The sequence below is a fragment of the Rana temporaria genome, chromosome 10 (assembly GCF_905171775.1).
Source record: "Rana temporaria chromosome 10, aRanTem1.1, whole genome shotgun sequence".
Classification (NCBI taxonomy): domain Eukaryota; kingdom Metazoa; phylum Chordata; class Amphibia; order Anura; family Ranidae; genus Rana; species Rana temporaria.
In genome coordinates, this window is record NC_053498.1 from 58,153,408 (window position 1) to 58,169,128 (window position 15,721).

Genomic DNA, 15,721 nt, shown 5'->3' on the forward strand with positions numbered 1-15,721 from the left:
GGGCTTTTTCTGTCCTTGGCCCGAGAGAATGGAATCTACTTCCCCTAAGTCTTAGACAGAGTCCTGACCTACCCACATTCAGGAGGGATCTAAAAACCTATCTGTGGGCAGAGGCAGATTGATAGGAAGAGTGAGGTTAGGGTCATTCTGGCGGGAAGCACTGCTAGATCTGTTGGGAATTGTCTCTCCTTTGGTCTTATGTGATTTCTATGGTTTTGTACTGTATTGGTTTTATGGTGTTATATTGTTGTTTTATTATTTGATTTTAATTGTGGTACATATTTTATATTGTTACTATGTTAATTTATGCCTGTAACACTCGGTCCTGTTGTGAATTGTTAAGGTCTGGAAGCGTTTCGATACCTTCGGGTGATTCTACACTATACAAGCAATAAGCAATAAACAATAAACAAAAATGCTGGCCATACACTATACGAAAAATCGGGCGAAAATCAGTCGTTCCGACAGTTCGTTCGTTTTTCGAACAGTTAATGGGTACAACATCGATAATCATCTGGACGTTTTTGAGCCGAAAAAACGAAGGACAATTTGGAAATTTTCTGCTGAACGAACGATAAATCGGAAGGTTAATGTGTTTCCCAAAGACAACCTCTGGATATGACACTGAGCAAGTGCACTCAACTTCTTTGGTCGACCATGATGAGGCCGGTTCTGAGCGGAATCTGTACTGTTAAACCGCTGTATGGTCTTGGCCACCATGTGCAGCTCGGTTTCAGGGTCTTGGCAATCCTCTTATATTCTAGGCCATCTTAATGTAGAGCAACAATTCTTTTTTTCAGATCCTCAGAGTTCTTTGCCATGAGGTGCCTTGTTGAACTACTAGTGACCAGTATGAGAGAGCTCGAAAACACTAAATTTAACACACCTCCTTCCCTGAGACCTTGCAACACTAACAAGTCACATGACACCGGGGAGGGAAAATATTTAATTGGGCCCAATTTCGGTTTAGACATTAATGGCTATGTGTTGAGTTATTTTGAGGGGACAGCAAATTTAATACAAGCTGTACACTCACTACTTTACATTGTAACAAAGTGTCATTTCTTTAGTGTTGTCACATGAAAAGATATAATAAAATATTTGTGAGGGTGTACTAACTTTTGTGAGATACTGTACATTCTTTAGTACACTTTCAGACATGTGTCTTATAGCCCTTTTGCAGAGCTCCGTCATAGCTGACCTTCTAAGGCGACTGGCAGCTAACCTTCATCGGAACCCCCTTTTTATAGGAGCTTCCAGAAGTTTCTATGGTCATGTGACTTTAGTTTCACTGGTCCCCACCTGTCAGTCACAAGGCTCCCCTCAACCTCACGCAGCTGACATAATAAGGGAACATTAAAAACTGCCTAGCTGCTGCTTTCCCATGTGGAAAAATGGGCTAAAAGAGGCCTTTAAACCCCTTCCCCCTTTACATTACCATTTCATATGCTCTCGTCTTGCTTTTACACTTTGAATCAGAAAAATCTCACATGTGAATGCATATATTATAGCAACTAATGGATTCCCGTTTTAAACTGTCCAGCTTTGTTCACAAGCCCAACTAAACTCATGCTGACCTCAAGTGATGGTTTGAAAACAAAAGACAAAAGCAGATTTCTTTTTTTTTTTTTAAACACCATTTATTTTTTTGTGAGCTTAAAAAAGTTTAGTTTTTGAAAGAAGGCTATTCGTTAAGCAATGTCATGTACAGCAGCATTGATAGGCTTCCATAGCTACTGAGGTCATCTGTGGCTCGAGCAGAAGGGGCAGGAATTGTTTTTGTTGGTTATAGCCCAGAATCGAATGCACTGTGGAATGATAAATATGATTTATGAGAGTAAGAAATACAAATAAAAGGCATTCAAATATAAAACACTTTACAGTTAAACTACACAAAAATAAATAGCCTACCGCTGGTTCCTGCTCCTAAGGTAATGCTCTTGCTGGTAGAGCTGAGTAACAGCCACATCCCTCATTTCCTGTGCTTACACCGGACTTGCATAACAGAAAAATAAAGGGGGTTCATCTGTCCAAGTATGTTACATTACTGGGAGCACTGGGTCTGTTCTGGTGTCTATTGTTGGGTCTCTATTTAGCCCACACAACCCCAAATGTTATATTTTGCAAAAATCGGTGATATAGTGCATTTGTGTGCACTAAAATTATGATTTCTGGTGTACCGTTTGTAGTACATCACAGCACACAGGGTACTTAATTTTCTTGACTACTTGGGTTATGCTGCCACCTTCAGATGAATGGACACTGGCAGCTCAGGTAAACCTTGATTTTGTAGCAAGCAGTGAATACTTCAAGAAAAGGATTTTACAGGTAAACCAAAAATCCTAATTTCTTAATCACAGGACACAGAGGGGTTCATATTCAGGACAACTTTGGATGTCCCAAAGCAGGGAACATGAAGAATAGGCAACACAGCAACATGTCCAAAGTAAAAAAACGAAATGGAGTAAAACCCTATTGAGGGGGATCTCACCCAAAGCTCCAGAATGTTGATTGGCAACGTCCACTTCTCTAACAATGAAATCATTGAGTAAAGAGGATGCGGATAAAGCCTTTCCCTTCCCCAGCAGGGGTGCCCAGAATAGGCCATGAAAAGGAGAGTAAAGCCCAATAAAACGCATTCACTGAGACATGCGTAGGCACATCCATCACCTAAGAACACCAGCTAAAAACTGGAGGTTAAGCTGAGCTGGGAATTCCTGCATTTTTGTGTCCAATGTCCACTTACCTGAAGGCCGCAGCCTAACACAGGTAGTCATTAATATAAAGTACTCTGTGTCCTGATGTACAGCTAAGAAATTTACTTTAGTGTATGTTTTACTGAAAATGTGTGTTTGGTAAACTGTTGCACTAAAATTGTGTGACATTAAAGAAATGCTGTCATTTCATTCCCCAGGGTCCATGTTTTCAGAATATATATAGGGCTTGGGGTTTTAATCAATATTCAGGTCTAAAATGTGGATTTTAAAACAAATGCAAAAAAATAAAAAATAATCTAAAAGGCGAGAAATGTTTAAAAAATAGAATCGAGGCATGCTGTGTGAATGGGAACACAGACATTTAAAAGGAGGTTTTCTCAAATTTGACTGCAAAGTGGAAACACGCTTTAATGCTCAAACCTTAGAAAAAATGTTTTTTTAGTCTTGGATAGAAAGGTTTTTATTGCTGTGTTCATTGGAGATATTTTCCATCACTGCCATTAAAACACTACCATGACTAGAGTTAACCTGGTAAGCAGAAAATCCCCTTTATAGTAATCACACTTACCTCTATGTGCATGACATGATTACAAGACATAGGCTGCAGTTCATGGGGCTGTACATTCTTTTGACAGATTAGACACAACTGAAAAAAGAAAGAAGCATTATGCTTAGACTGCGTATTCAGCATATATACCTGGATCACAAGTTCTACCTAACTCACCTGCGGACGTACTGCATATGCTCCTGTAGCTGATGACAAGAATGGTGCAGCTCGTTGTGTGTTCTGGTACTGAGGTCTACCATGTCCAATAGGCTGTCAAATAACATTAAAACATGCAAAGTACTATATTACTCCTTACTATGTCATTGCACACTATTTCAACAGGATTTGTCCTAGTGCACTGCACAGAAATTAAATGTAAACTGCAGGCAGAATATAATATATATAAAAAAAAAAAAAAAAATGTAGTATGCTCATCCTCACATTTGGAATAAGATTTCAAACAAGAAAAAAAAGATGTGAATTGGTGAGACGTTCAGGACAGCTAACAAATAAGAAGAATAGAAATGTAAAAGGTTGTTGTTAGAATACTGTATTTGCTTAGATGGACTAAAAAAGTATGTTTTAAAACGTATTCTTTAAAAAAAAATTAAAAAAAAGTGATTTAATTACTGCCGGAACTGCCTAAATGAATCTCCTGCATTTGCAATTTTCAGGGCCAATTAACATTGTTACACGACAGTATCCAACTGTAAAATGCGCATTTTAAAATTACCATTAATAATGTGTGTTTTAACAGTGCAGTTCCATTCATTTTAAATGATACCCGACACATTAGAACTACATAGGAAAAAATATTGCAGATCCAATTTCCACTGCATTATGGTGCATTGGCAGCTAAGTCAAACGAATAGGCTGTCTTTTGCACATTCATTAACAAGCCACACCACAGTGAATATATCTAAATGTACCCCATTTGTACCCAGTCAGATGCATGACCTGGTGGAAGCCTAAATGGTGAGATATTCAGAGAAACCTTATTAAGATCTTAAGATCTTACTAAGATCTTATTGTGGCTGATTTACTAAAACTGGAGAGTGCAAAACCTGGTGCCGATGTGCACGGTAGCCAATCAATTTCTAACTCCAACTTGTTCAATTAAAGTGGATGTAAACCCACCATACACCCAGTGAAGTGAAGTGAACAGCCTCAATGATACACAGAGATTAACCAAATATCCCTACATAGGTTTTATATGTATATCTGCGGTCTTCACATTTATATACAGTTTAAAAAGTTGAGATCGTGTTAGGAGATTTTTCTCTTCCTGGTTAACACAGAGTGTGATGTCTGGGCATACAGCCAAGATAGTTAACATTGCTGATTGTAGGAAAGGCACAAACCCCCTCTCATCATAGGCAGAGACTCTCAGAGCGGTTTTGTAATAGGAGCTGCTCTCTGCTACTCTATATTAGCAACCTCCTCCGATAAAAGATTCAGGCTGCTTTTGTCTAAAAAGTCAAAACATATGTCAGGAGTTCTCAGGCTGATGACAAAGAAACCGTTCAGAGCTATAAGACTTAGCTCATTGAAAAGAGATAACAAAATACTGCAGATATATGTGCCCAGCTCAAATTTCATGAATCAGGTTTACATCCACTTTAAGTTATGACAATAAAACCTGTAAGCCCATTGGGTTTCTATGCACATGTGCTCCAGATTTTTCACTTTCCAGTTTTAGCAAATCAACTGTTTTGTTTTAATAAAGGCAGTAGACGTAACATAAGTACCGTATTTATCGGCATATAACGCGCACCGGCGTATAACGCGCACCCCAATTTTAAGTGGGAATTTTCTGGAAAAACTAATTTTTTTAGTCCAAATAGTAAATGCTGTTAAAATTAAAAATAAGATAAGCAGCAATGTGCAGCAAGCACCTCAGAGTATATTTTAGCTGGGTTTCCCTCCACATAGTTGAATGCCAGTTTGGTTCAGGGGGATTGGAATAAGGTAAAACACTTATCTTCCTTGCTCCTGCAGGCTTCCTCTGCATTGTATGACAGGCCCCCCTTAGTTGCTTCTTTTTACTGCCTGAAAGATTCTTAATGTCACCGTAGTGTACAGTAGTCCTGCACTGAAAGCAGGAGAGAGTGCTGTTGCCAGGGGAGTTGGTGACAGTGCAGAATGAGGTAACTATCTTTCTGGAAGGAACTGGGGGCAACTGTAAGGAATGGAAGGAGGGGGACGAGCGCCCCCTCACCGAGCCGTCATCTCCACTCGGCTGTCACGTCACACACGCACAGTCCCGCCTCCGCCATCGGCATTGGACCATCTCCTGTGACAGACAGAACACTGGTCCAATGCTGGTGGCGGAGGCGGGACTGTGCGTGTGTGACGTGAGCTTCATAGGAGTCATTCTACCGCACGCTATATGGGATGTACACAGCAGAGCCTGCAGCCGACACTGGAAGGGAGAGACACGAAGCTCGCCTGCTATTGGAGCTGGGCTCTTCCTCCGAACGCCACGCACCCCCGCTACAGGATTGGCTGCAGCCCGTGATGTCATGCACACCCTCGTGTATTTCCCAAACACGCTGCCGCTACGGGATTGGCTGCAGCCCGCGATGTCATGCACACCCTCGTGTATTTCCCAAACACGCTGCCCCTCCTCTCCAGTCACGTCACGGCTCGGCTCGGTGATTTCCAGCGGGCGCTCGTCCCTCTCCTTCAGCTCGAGGTATGCTATCGGCGTATAGCGCGCACCCGTGATTTCCCCCCTATTTTCAGGGGGAAAAAGTGCGCGGTATACGCCGATAAATACGGTATATTGTTATTCATATGTCAACTAAATAATATTCTAAACAGGTACAACCTGTCATAAAACTGACCTGTGTCACTTTAAGAGCTGGATTTGAAGCTTCCCTTAGTAGTGGCTCCTGCAGCTGTGTCGCTACAAGTTGGCACAGTTCTTCCACAGTAAGGCCAGCAAGTGTTCCGCGTTTCATCTTAACTTGTTGCAAAATGTCAGTCAACTGTGCCCTTAAAAAGACCAGGCAAACAATATTACACATCAAAGTTGAAACTTGATAAAGGTCTGTCTGAACAAGTGTGTGTACATTTTAGCTATAAAACTATGTAATCAACAAGTTTTTTTTGTTTTTTTTTTAGAAAAGCAGGTAAGGATAGCCTGAAAAACTTGTTAAGAAGGAATTTATGGTTCCATCTGCTGGCTGGCATTAAAAAAAAAAAAAAAAAAAAAAAAAAAGAAGGATTCACATACAATCTTCATATTTACCCGCTTTAAACAGGAAGACTTATTCATCAATTTTGTTAGCCCTTGAAATACAACAATATGAAAAGAAAACCCCACACTAAACGTTTAGAGTAAAGCTGGATACACACTATACAATTTTCTTTAGATTTTTTCCTTTAGATTTACCAAAACCATATAATATCAGGTCAAACCTAAACACTTCCAATTTGTATGCAATCAGGCAGGCCTATGCACTACATAGTTGAAGGTAAATCTAAAGGAAATTGAACAAGTTGTATAAATGTGTATCCAGCTCAACTCTGCCACGAAAAAAGGAAACCGACTGCTATTCCTTGACTTCTTTTGTAGATGCTAGTTTCCCTGCTGCTTCTGACCGAATTCTCAGTAATTCTTAGTAGTAGGAACCTCTTATTCTCCAATGAAAGATAAACAGACAGACATGTATGACATTGACAGGTTACCGATTCGTTGCCTGAAGTTAATCTTTAATTATTTTTAAGTCTGTAATAATATTAATAGGCATGCATAAATTTGTTATATACAGTACAAATAAAAATTTAAAGTCAAGTAAGTGGTACCAATGAGTGCCACTCAGTGGTGTCTAGTCTCCTGTAGCTTGGTTTTATTAACCACTGTCAATTTACAGCTGATAAAACAAAGTTTCATCATGAAGACTAGGTACTGCTTGGTGCTTATCAGTACCACAGCAATAATTAGATTTTTCCTACATACTGCCTGTAAAAATCAATTTCTTGGAGTACATCACAGGACACAGAGCAGCCATAGTAATTGCTATGTGGGTTATGTGCCACCTATAGGTGAATGGACACTGGCAGATTAATCAGACAGGAGGTCCTCCCCTATACAACCCCTCCTACACAGGAAGTACCTCAGTTTAGTAGCAAGCAATAAATACCCAGAAAGAGGGGAGGGACCTCTGTGTCCTATGATGTACCCCAATAAATTGATTTCACAGGTAAGTATGTGGGAAAAATCAAACATTTCATTATTTTACATCACAGGACACAGAGCAGCCGTAGTAATAACTATGTGGGACGTATTAAAGCAATGAAGCTCAGGTACCATTATTTTTCAAATGGATTAAATTTAAGTCCATAATTCTCAGTGGAACTATTCCGGACCACCCAGTATGCTCGAAGAGCACATGTAGCACAACAGTGACCACCACCTTATAGACACTGGCAAAAAAACGAGGTACTTCCTGTGTAGGAGGGGTTATATAGGGGAGGACTTCCTGTCTGATTGATCTGCCAGTGTCCATTCAACCATAGGTGGCCCATAACCCACATATCTGTGTCCTGTGATGTACGATAAAGACAAATACTATATATAAGTTTGATTAATTCAGTATGCCGACTAATGAGACCACATTTGTGCGTATGTAGGAAATGAGCCTTAAAAATTCTGCATTCCCTACTACCTAATGTGATGAAAAAATATTATTATATGGGATTTATATAGCCCCAACAGTTTACACAGCTCTTTGCAACATAAAGGCAGACATTACAATTACAATACAATTTAATACAGTACAAATCCGAGAGCCCTGCTCGTTAGAGAGACAAAAGATACAAACAAGTAATAACTGTGGGGGATGGGATGATGGAGTAAATAAATGTAGTTGTTAGGTGAGGGCCAGATAGGCTTCTCTGAAGAGATACGTTTTCAGGGATCATCTGAAAGTGGAAAGAGAAGGAGATTGTCGGAGAGATTGGGGAAAGACAGTTCCAGATGATGGGAGAGACTCTGGAGAAGTCCTGGATACAAGCATGTGATGAGATGACAAGGGAGCGGGAGTTCTTGGAAGGAACAATGAGAAGGATTAGGTTTGTATTTTGAGACTAGGTTAGTGATGTAGCTGGGGGCCAAGCTGTAGATGGCTTTGTAAGTTATTGTTAGTATCTTAAATTTAATTATTTTGGTAAGCAGAAGCCAGTGGAGGGATTGGTAGAGAGGGGTAGCAGACACTGAGCAGTTTGTAAGGTGGATGAGCCTGGCAGCCTTATTCATGATGGACTGAAGTGGAATAGCCTATTTAAAGGTAAGCCAATGAGGAGGGAGGCAAGGCGAGAGATGACCAGGGAGTGAATAAGAAGCTTTGTGGCGTCATTAGTTAGGAAGGGGAGTATCTTGGAGATGTTGCAGAGGTTGAGGCAGCAAGCTTTGGACAGGGATTGTGTGTGGGGACAACTCAGGGGAAGAGGCATGTGGGGAAGGAAATATTATGAGCTTGGTTTTGGATAGATTGAGTTTGAGTAAATGGTGTGATTTACAGGCTGATATGCCGGTTTGTAAATTGGTGATGCGTGAGAAGACTGATGGAGTGAGCTGAGAGGTATAGGAGACAGATTTGGGTGTCATCGGCATAGAAATGGTATTGAAACCCATGGAAGGCTATCAGCTGACCCTGGGAGGAGGTGTAGATTGAGAATAGGAAAGGTCCAAGAACAGAACCTTGGGGGACACCAAAGGAGAAAAAAAAAGAGGAGAGAAGGGAGTAGAATTGTAAGTGACACTGAAGGTGCTGTGGGATAGGTAGACTGAGAACCAGCAAAGAGTACAGTCATGGAGACCAAAGAAATGGCGTATTTTGAGGGGGTGGGGTGGTCCATTATGTCAGAGGCTGCAGAGAGGTCCAGGAGTAGTAAAGAATAGTGTCAGTTGGATTTAGCCATTAGTAGGTCATTTGTAAGTTTAAGGAGAACAGTTTCTGTGAAGTGTTGAGGGCAAAATCTGGACTGAAGGGGATCAAGAAGTTTGTTCAGTTGGTTGCAGACCAGATGTTGAAAAAGTTTGGAGAAAAAGCAGAGTAAGGAGATGGGGCTTAGGTTGTTAAGATAGGTGGGGTCCAGTGAGGGCTTTTTAAGGATGGAGGTGACTAGTGCATGTTTTAGAGCAGGGGTCCTCAAACTTTTTAAACAGGGGGCCACAGTTCACTGTCCCCCAGACCGTTAGAGGGCCGGACTATAGTTAAAAAAAAAAAAACTATGAACAAATTCCTATGCATACTGCACATATCTTATTTTAAAGTGAAAAAACAAAACGGGAACAAATACAATGGGCCTGATTTTGGCTAATGAGATGGTCAATGTCCAGTTCCATATTTGTCACTGCTAGTCGTAACAAGTGATGCAAGTGTGCATCAGTTAGTCTAGATCTGGTTGGAGATTTCAGATGTTTTATTCTGGAAAAAGTCTGTTCACAGACATAAGTGCCCTTATCGCAGCCTCCCCTGCCATCATTGCAGCCTTACTGTGCCCTCATTGCAGCCTTTTCACACAAAGCTTTGTGACACAGTCACTGCGGTTTGCCGCTGTGCATGGCAGGACGGAGGGAGGGTCGGGTAAATGTCCTGGGCGGGCCATAGTTTGAGGACCCCTGTTTTAGAGAGTTTGAGAAGATGCCAAAAGAGAGATCCCAGTTAGCGAGTGTAGAATAGAGCCAGAGGGTGAGTGTAGCATTTGCCAGGGAGCAGGGAGCATATACAATATTACTCAAGTTTAACCACTTCCCGACCTCCTCATGTACATTTACGTCGGCAGAATGGCACAGACAGGCACATCAACGTACCTGTACGTGCCTGCCTAGACGTGGGTGGGGGGTCCGATCGGGACCCCCCCCCCGGTACATGCGGAGGTCGGGTCCGCTCGGGGAGCTATCCGGGACGACGGCGCGGCTATTTGTTTTTAGCCGCTCCGTCGCGATCGCTCCCCGGAGCTGAAGAACGGGGAGAGCCGTGTGTAAACACGGCTTCCCCGTGCTTCACTGTAGCGGCGCATCGATCGAGTGATCCCTTTTATAGGGGAGACTCGATCGATCATGTCAATCCTACAGCCACACCCCCCTACACTAGTAAACACATACACAGTGATCCCTAAATGTTACAGCGCCCCCTGTGTTTAACTCCCAAACTGCAACTGTCATTTTCACAATAAACAATGCAATTTAAATGCATTTTTTGCTGTGAAAATGACAATGGTCCCAAAAATGTGTCAAAATTGTCCAAAGTGTCCGCCATAATGTCGTAGTCACGAAAAAAATCGCTGATCTACCGCCATTACTAGTAAAAAAAAAAAAAAATGCAAAAAAACTATCCCCTATTTTGTAAACGCTATAAATTTTGCGCAAACCAACCGATAAACGATTATTGCGATTTTTTTTACGAAAAATAGGTAGAAGAATACGTATCGGCCTAAACTGAGAAAAAAAAATGTTATATATGTTTTTGGGGGATATTTATTACAGCAAAAAGTAAAAAATATTGAATTTTTTTCAAAATTGTCGCTCTATTTTTGTTTATGGCGCAAAAAATAAAAACCGCAGAGGTGATCAAATACCACCAAAAGAAAGCTCTATTTGTGGGGAAAAAAGGATGCCAATTTTGTTTGGGAGCCACGTCGCATGACCGCGCAATTGTCTGTTAAAGCGACACAGTCCCGAACTGTAAAAACCCCTTGGGTCTTTAGCCAGCATATTGGTCCGGGGCTTAAGTGGTTAAAGAGATATACAGGGAGTGCAGAATTATTAGGCAAATGAGTATTTTGACCACATCATTTATGCATGTTGTCTTACTCCAAGCTGTATAGGCTCGAAAGCCTACTACCAATTAAGCATATTAGGTGATGTGCATCTCTGTAATGAGAAGGTGTGTGGTCTAATGACATCAACACCCTATATCAGGTGTGCATAATTATTAGTCAACTTCCTTTCCTTTGGCAAAATGGGTCAAAAGAAGGACTTGACAGGCTCAGAAAAGTCAAAAATAGTGAGATATCTTGCAGAGGGATGCAGCACTCTTAAAATTGCAAAGCTTCTGAAGCGTGATCATCGAACAATCAAGCGTTTCATTCAAAATAGTCAACAGGGTCGCAAGACGCGTGTGGAAAAACCAAGGCGCAAAATAACTGCCCATGAACTGAGAAAAGTCAAGCGTGCAGCTGCCAAGATGCCACTTGCCACCAGTTTGGCCATATTTCAGAGCTGCAACATCACTGGAGTGCCCAAAAGCACAAGGTGTGCAATACTCAGAGACATGGCCAAGGTAAGAAAGGTTGAAAGACGATCACCACTGAACAAGACACACAAGCTGAAACGTCAAGACTGGGCCAAGAAATATCTCAAGACTGATTTTTCTAAGGTTTTATGGACTGATGAAATGAGAGTGAGTCTTGATGGGCCAGATGGATGGGCCCGTGGCTGGATGGGTAAAGGGCAGAGAGCTCCAGTCCGACTCAGACGCCAGCAAGGTGGAGGTGGAGTACTGGTTTGGGCTGGTATCATCAAAGATGAGCTTGTGGGGCCTTTTCGGGTTGAGGATGGAGTCAAGCTCAACTCCCAGTCCTACTGCCAGTTTCTGGAAGACACCTTCTTCAAGCAGTGGTACAGGAAGAAGTCTGCATCCTTCAAGAAAAACATGATTTTCATGCAGGACAATGCTCCATCACACGCGTCCAAGTACTCCACAGCGTGGCTGGCAAGAAAGGGTATAAAAGAAGAAAAACTAATGACATGGCCTCCTTGTTCACCTGATCTGAACCCCATTGAGAACCTGTGGTCCATCATCAAATGTGAGATTTACAAGGAGGGAAAACAGTACACCTCTCTGAACAGTGTCTGGGAGGCTGTGGTTGCTGCTGCACGCAATGTTGATGGTGAACAGATCAAAACACTGATGAATCCATGGATGGCAGGCTTTTGAGTGTCCTTGCAAAGAAAGGTGGCTATATTGGTCACTGATTTGTTTTTGTTTTGTTTTTGAATGTCAGAAATGTATATTTGTGAATGTTGAGATGTTATATTGGTTTCACTGGTAAAAATAAATAATTGAAATGGGTATATATTTTTTTTTTTGTTAAGTTGCCTAATAATTATGCACAGTAATAGTCACCTGCACACACAGATATTCCCCTAAAATAGCTAAAACTAAAAACAAACTAAAAACTACTTCCAAAAATATTCAGCTTTGATATTAATGAGTTTTTTGGGTTCATTGAGAACATGGTTGTTGTTCAATAATAAAATTAATTCTCAAAAATACAACTTGCCTAATAATTCTGCACTCCCTGTACAGTAGAATGATACATATTATGTGTAAGAATTGTAAGTTTAGCGGGAGAGAATATTTATACGTTTTATGTGTTATTAATGAGGCTAGAGTTAAAAGACAACTATGTATATGAGACACATACATCTAGCGCTTGATAAAGTCAGACCAAATGTTTTAGCTGATGTTAGTGCTTTCACTATGCAGTGAAGTGGACTTGCAAGACCTACGTGGTGGAGAAAAGTGATTGCAAGTGACACAGTCAGACATCGTTATAGTAATGCATGTGATTTGTTTGTACTTTTAATAGTTCCTTATTGTATGTTTATTGGTTTTAATAAAGTTATGGTTTTACAAAATGAAGACAATGAACACATATTTATGTGTTTGTAAGGATATTGGAGTATCTAATCTAGCATAAGGAAAAAAAAATCTGAGAAGATGCATATTAACCACTGACAAATAAAAATACATACACAAAGTAAACAGAAATGGGGCAGACTTGTCTTTTTTCTGCCATCATTCTTCTATGTTTTCTAAGTTTCACTGGTGGGAATTGTATTACACCATCTATGTTTGAAGACCTTCTATATTAATAGGGGTCATTGATACAGGATGAGGTTTAGTCTCAGGCCTCATTCACGCGAGTGTCGAAGGGGTGGAAAAAACAGGTTGATCTGCATTTTTACCACCCCTTGTCCGCCCACCTAAACTGTGCAATGGCAGCTAGAGGGGTAGCAGTGTGGGTGACATGTTTTGCTTCAGGATGTAGAAAATATTATACAGAGTGTCCCAGCTGGAAGGCAGTATTGCCACCAAATTTGAACCATTCAAGTGAATAAGGTGCTGCCTCAACTGTGAGCCAAAAACTTGGCTCAATAGAAAATACAGATTTGGCTGGAAAACACAAAAACTCACCACAGATCACTCAGTTTCAGAGGGCCAATCATGTACAGCATGTAGCAATTAAGGGATTAATGTGGAGGAGAATGTTTTTTCACATGTAATGGGTTTTTAATAGTGATGACAGAAGCAAAAGCACAAAGACTGTTCATAAATTCCCAGACATTTTTTGTGTTATGGTTATTTGAATGCAAGAATATATTTATGACATTGTAAAATACAGTATATTTTTTGTGCATGGTAAAATAGAATGTATCATTAGGAATCTTAATTTGATAATACTTGTAATTGCTAAAGTTGAATGGGAGTGATGTTATATTGATGCACATTTTCTTTTTCACTTAGTCACTGAATAACTCAAACTCACTTGTTGCACTGTGGGAACCTGGCTTGTAGCTTCTCCAGAATCTTGTTTAGCTTGTCTGTACTTGGGGGCCCTGGAACATCTGTACTCCTGTGATGGTCGGATATACCGGGTAACCTTGGAGCCGACTGCAAGGGACCCAAGAAGTTCCCTGGAGGAAATGCCAATGGGGGTGGACGTTGATAAAAGAATGATGTTGGACCCAGAAATGGCTGCTGGAATGTAGGTTCTTTAGATGGTATTGGTGCTGCTAACGGAACAGCTGGGCCTTGGTTGGGTATTGGAGGAGTTGCAAATGCAATTTTCTGAAGCATGAGGTTAGGCTGTAAAAGTAAAACGAATAAACCATCCAGAAAACACAAAAACAATGTAATACAAACGGTAATATTTTTTTTTCAGCATGAAGTCATATTCGTTAACGAAATTCTAAGCAGACTTCATTAACCACTTGAGACCCATGCTGTAGACGAAAGATGTCCACAGCGCAGCTCTCAAGTGCCGGGTGGACGTCCCTGGACGTCCTGTTATTTACATTCCCTGTGCGCGCCGCAGAGGGCACGCATCGGGGAAACACTGTGCCCGGCGTGTCACGTGATGCTGATGTCTGCGATGACATCGCAGGCGCCAGGTACCCGCGATCAGCAGTGACAGAGCAAGGACGTGGAGCTCTGTGTGTAATATGTCCGCCGCAATATCGCAGGCCTGACAAAAATCGCAGATCGCCGCCATTACTAGTAAAAAAAAAAAAATCATGAATCTATCCCCTATTTGGTAGGTGCTATAACTTTTGCGCAAAACAATCAATATACGCTTATTGCGATTTTTTTTTTTAACAAAAATATGTCGAATAATATGTATCGGCCTAAACTGAGAAAAAAAATGTTTTAAAAAAATAAAAAATAAATTGGATATTATTAGAACAAAAAGTTTTTTTCAAAATTTTCTGTTTTTTTTTTGTTTAAAGCGCAAAAAATAAAAACCGCAGAGGTGATCAAATACCACCAAAAGAAAGCTCTATTTGTGGGAAAAAATTATAAAAATATAATTTGGGTACAGTGTTGTATGACCGCGCAATTGTCATTCAAAATGCGTCAGCGCTGAAAGCTGAAAATTGGTCTGGGCAGGAAGGGGGTTTAAGTGCCCAGTAAGGAAGTGGTTAAACTGACAATATTTTAAAGATATTGTTATTATGTGGTATATAAGATGTAAAAAACAGAAATGTAAACACAACTAATTGATTTATATCCATTTTAAGACCTACATTGACCAGTTATACTTTCTTGAAATGGGCAGTTTGTTTATCTCTAACCAAAGTGTAAAAGGAAGACCAGATTTGTCAAAGCCGGATATTGTCATAAAAAATGAGCTAGAACATTTTAAAAGGTGAAGCTCCAATTTTAATGAACTTTAAATAGTTTGATGGGAACTTCCTGTCCAGCTCCTGGATCAAAATGGTCAGCCAGTCACAGGAACCTTTGTATTGTATGAATGAATATAAAGCTTTCTCAGACTGGTTGAGGTTAAAATAGTGGCTTCATCTGCCCGCCTCTACACCTCAGCCAATCAGAGGAAGCTTTGTATTCATTCATAGAATACAACGCTTCATGTAAATGGCTGAGCGGCTCTCGGTCCGCCTCAATTTTGTTTTGGGAGTAAGTCAAGTTCACATCCCACTGCCCGAACACAGTGCTGTATGTGTAGCTGAGGCTGCATACAGTATACAGCACTCATACTCACTGCAACTGTTGGTAAAATAAATAAAGTGGTTTGGACCAGCTTAGTCCAAATGAACTATTTAAAGTTCAGTAAAACCCGGCGATCAACTTTAATATAGAACCACAAAACCCTATGAAAATGGTCACAGTCACAAAGACATATAAAGTGTGAATTGTCT

At 40.7% G+C, this 15,721-nt stretch overlaps 1 protein-coding gene across 1 annotated transcript in view; it reads right to left on the minus strand.

Moving 5' to 3' along the window:
- Positions 1 to 1,625: 1,625 nt before the first annotated feature.
- Positions 1,626 to 15,721, minus strand: part of LOC120916593 (RING finger protein 214-like) — an 81,871-nt gene continuing 67,775 nt past the window's right edge. The window contains exons 11-15 of the mRNA XM_040327655.1: positions 13,831 to 14,150; positions 6,111 to 6,261; positions 3,442 to 3,534; positions 3,286 to 3,363; positions 1,626 to 1,808 (exon numbers count right to left, since the gene is read on the minus strand). Of these exons, the coding sequence (XP_040183589.1) occupies positions 1,743 to 1,808; positions 3,286 to 3,363; positions 3,442 to 3,534; positions 6,111 to 6,261; positions 13,831 to 14,150 (708 nt within the window). The 3' untranslated portion in view covers positions 1,626 to 1,742. The remainder of the gene's footprint in view (positions 1,809 to 3,285; positions 3,364 to 3,441; positions 3,535 to 6,110; positions 6,262 to 13,830; positions 14,151 to 15,721) is intronic.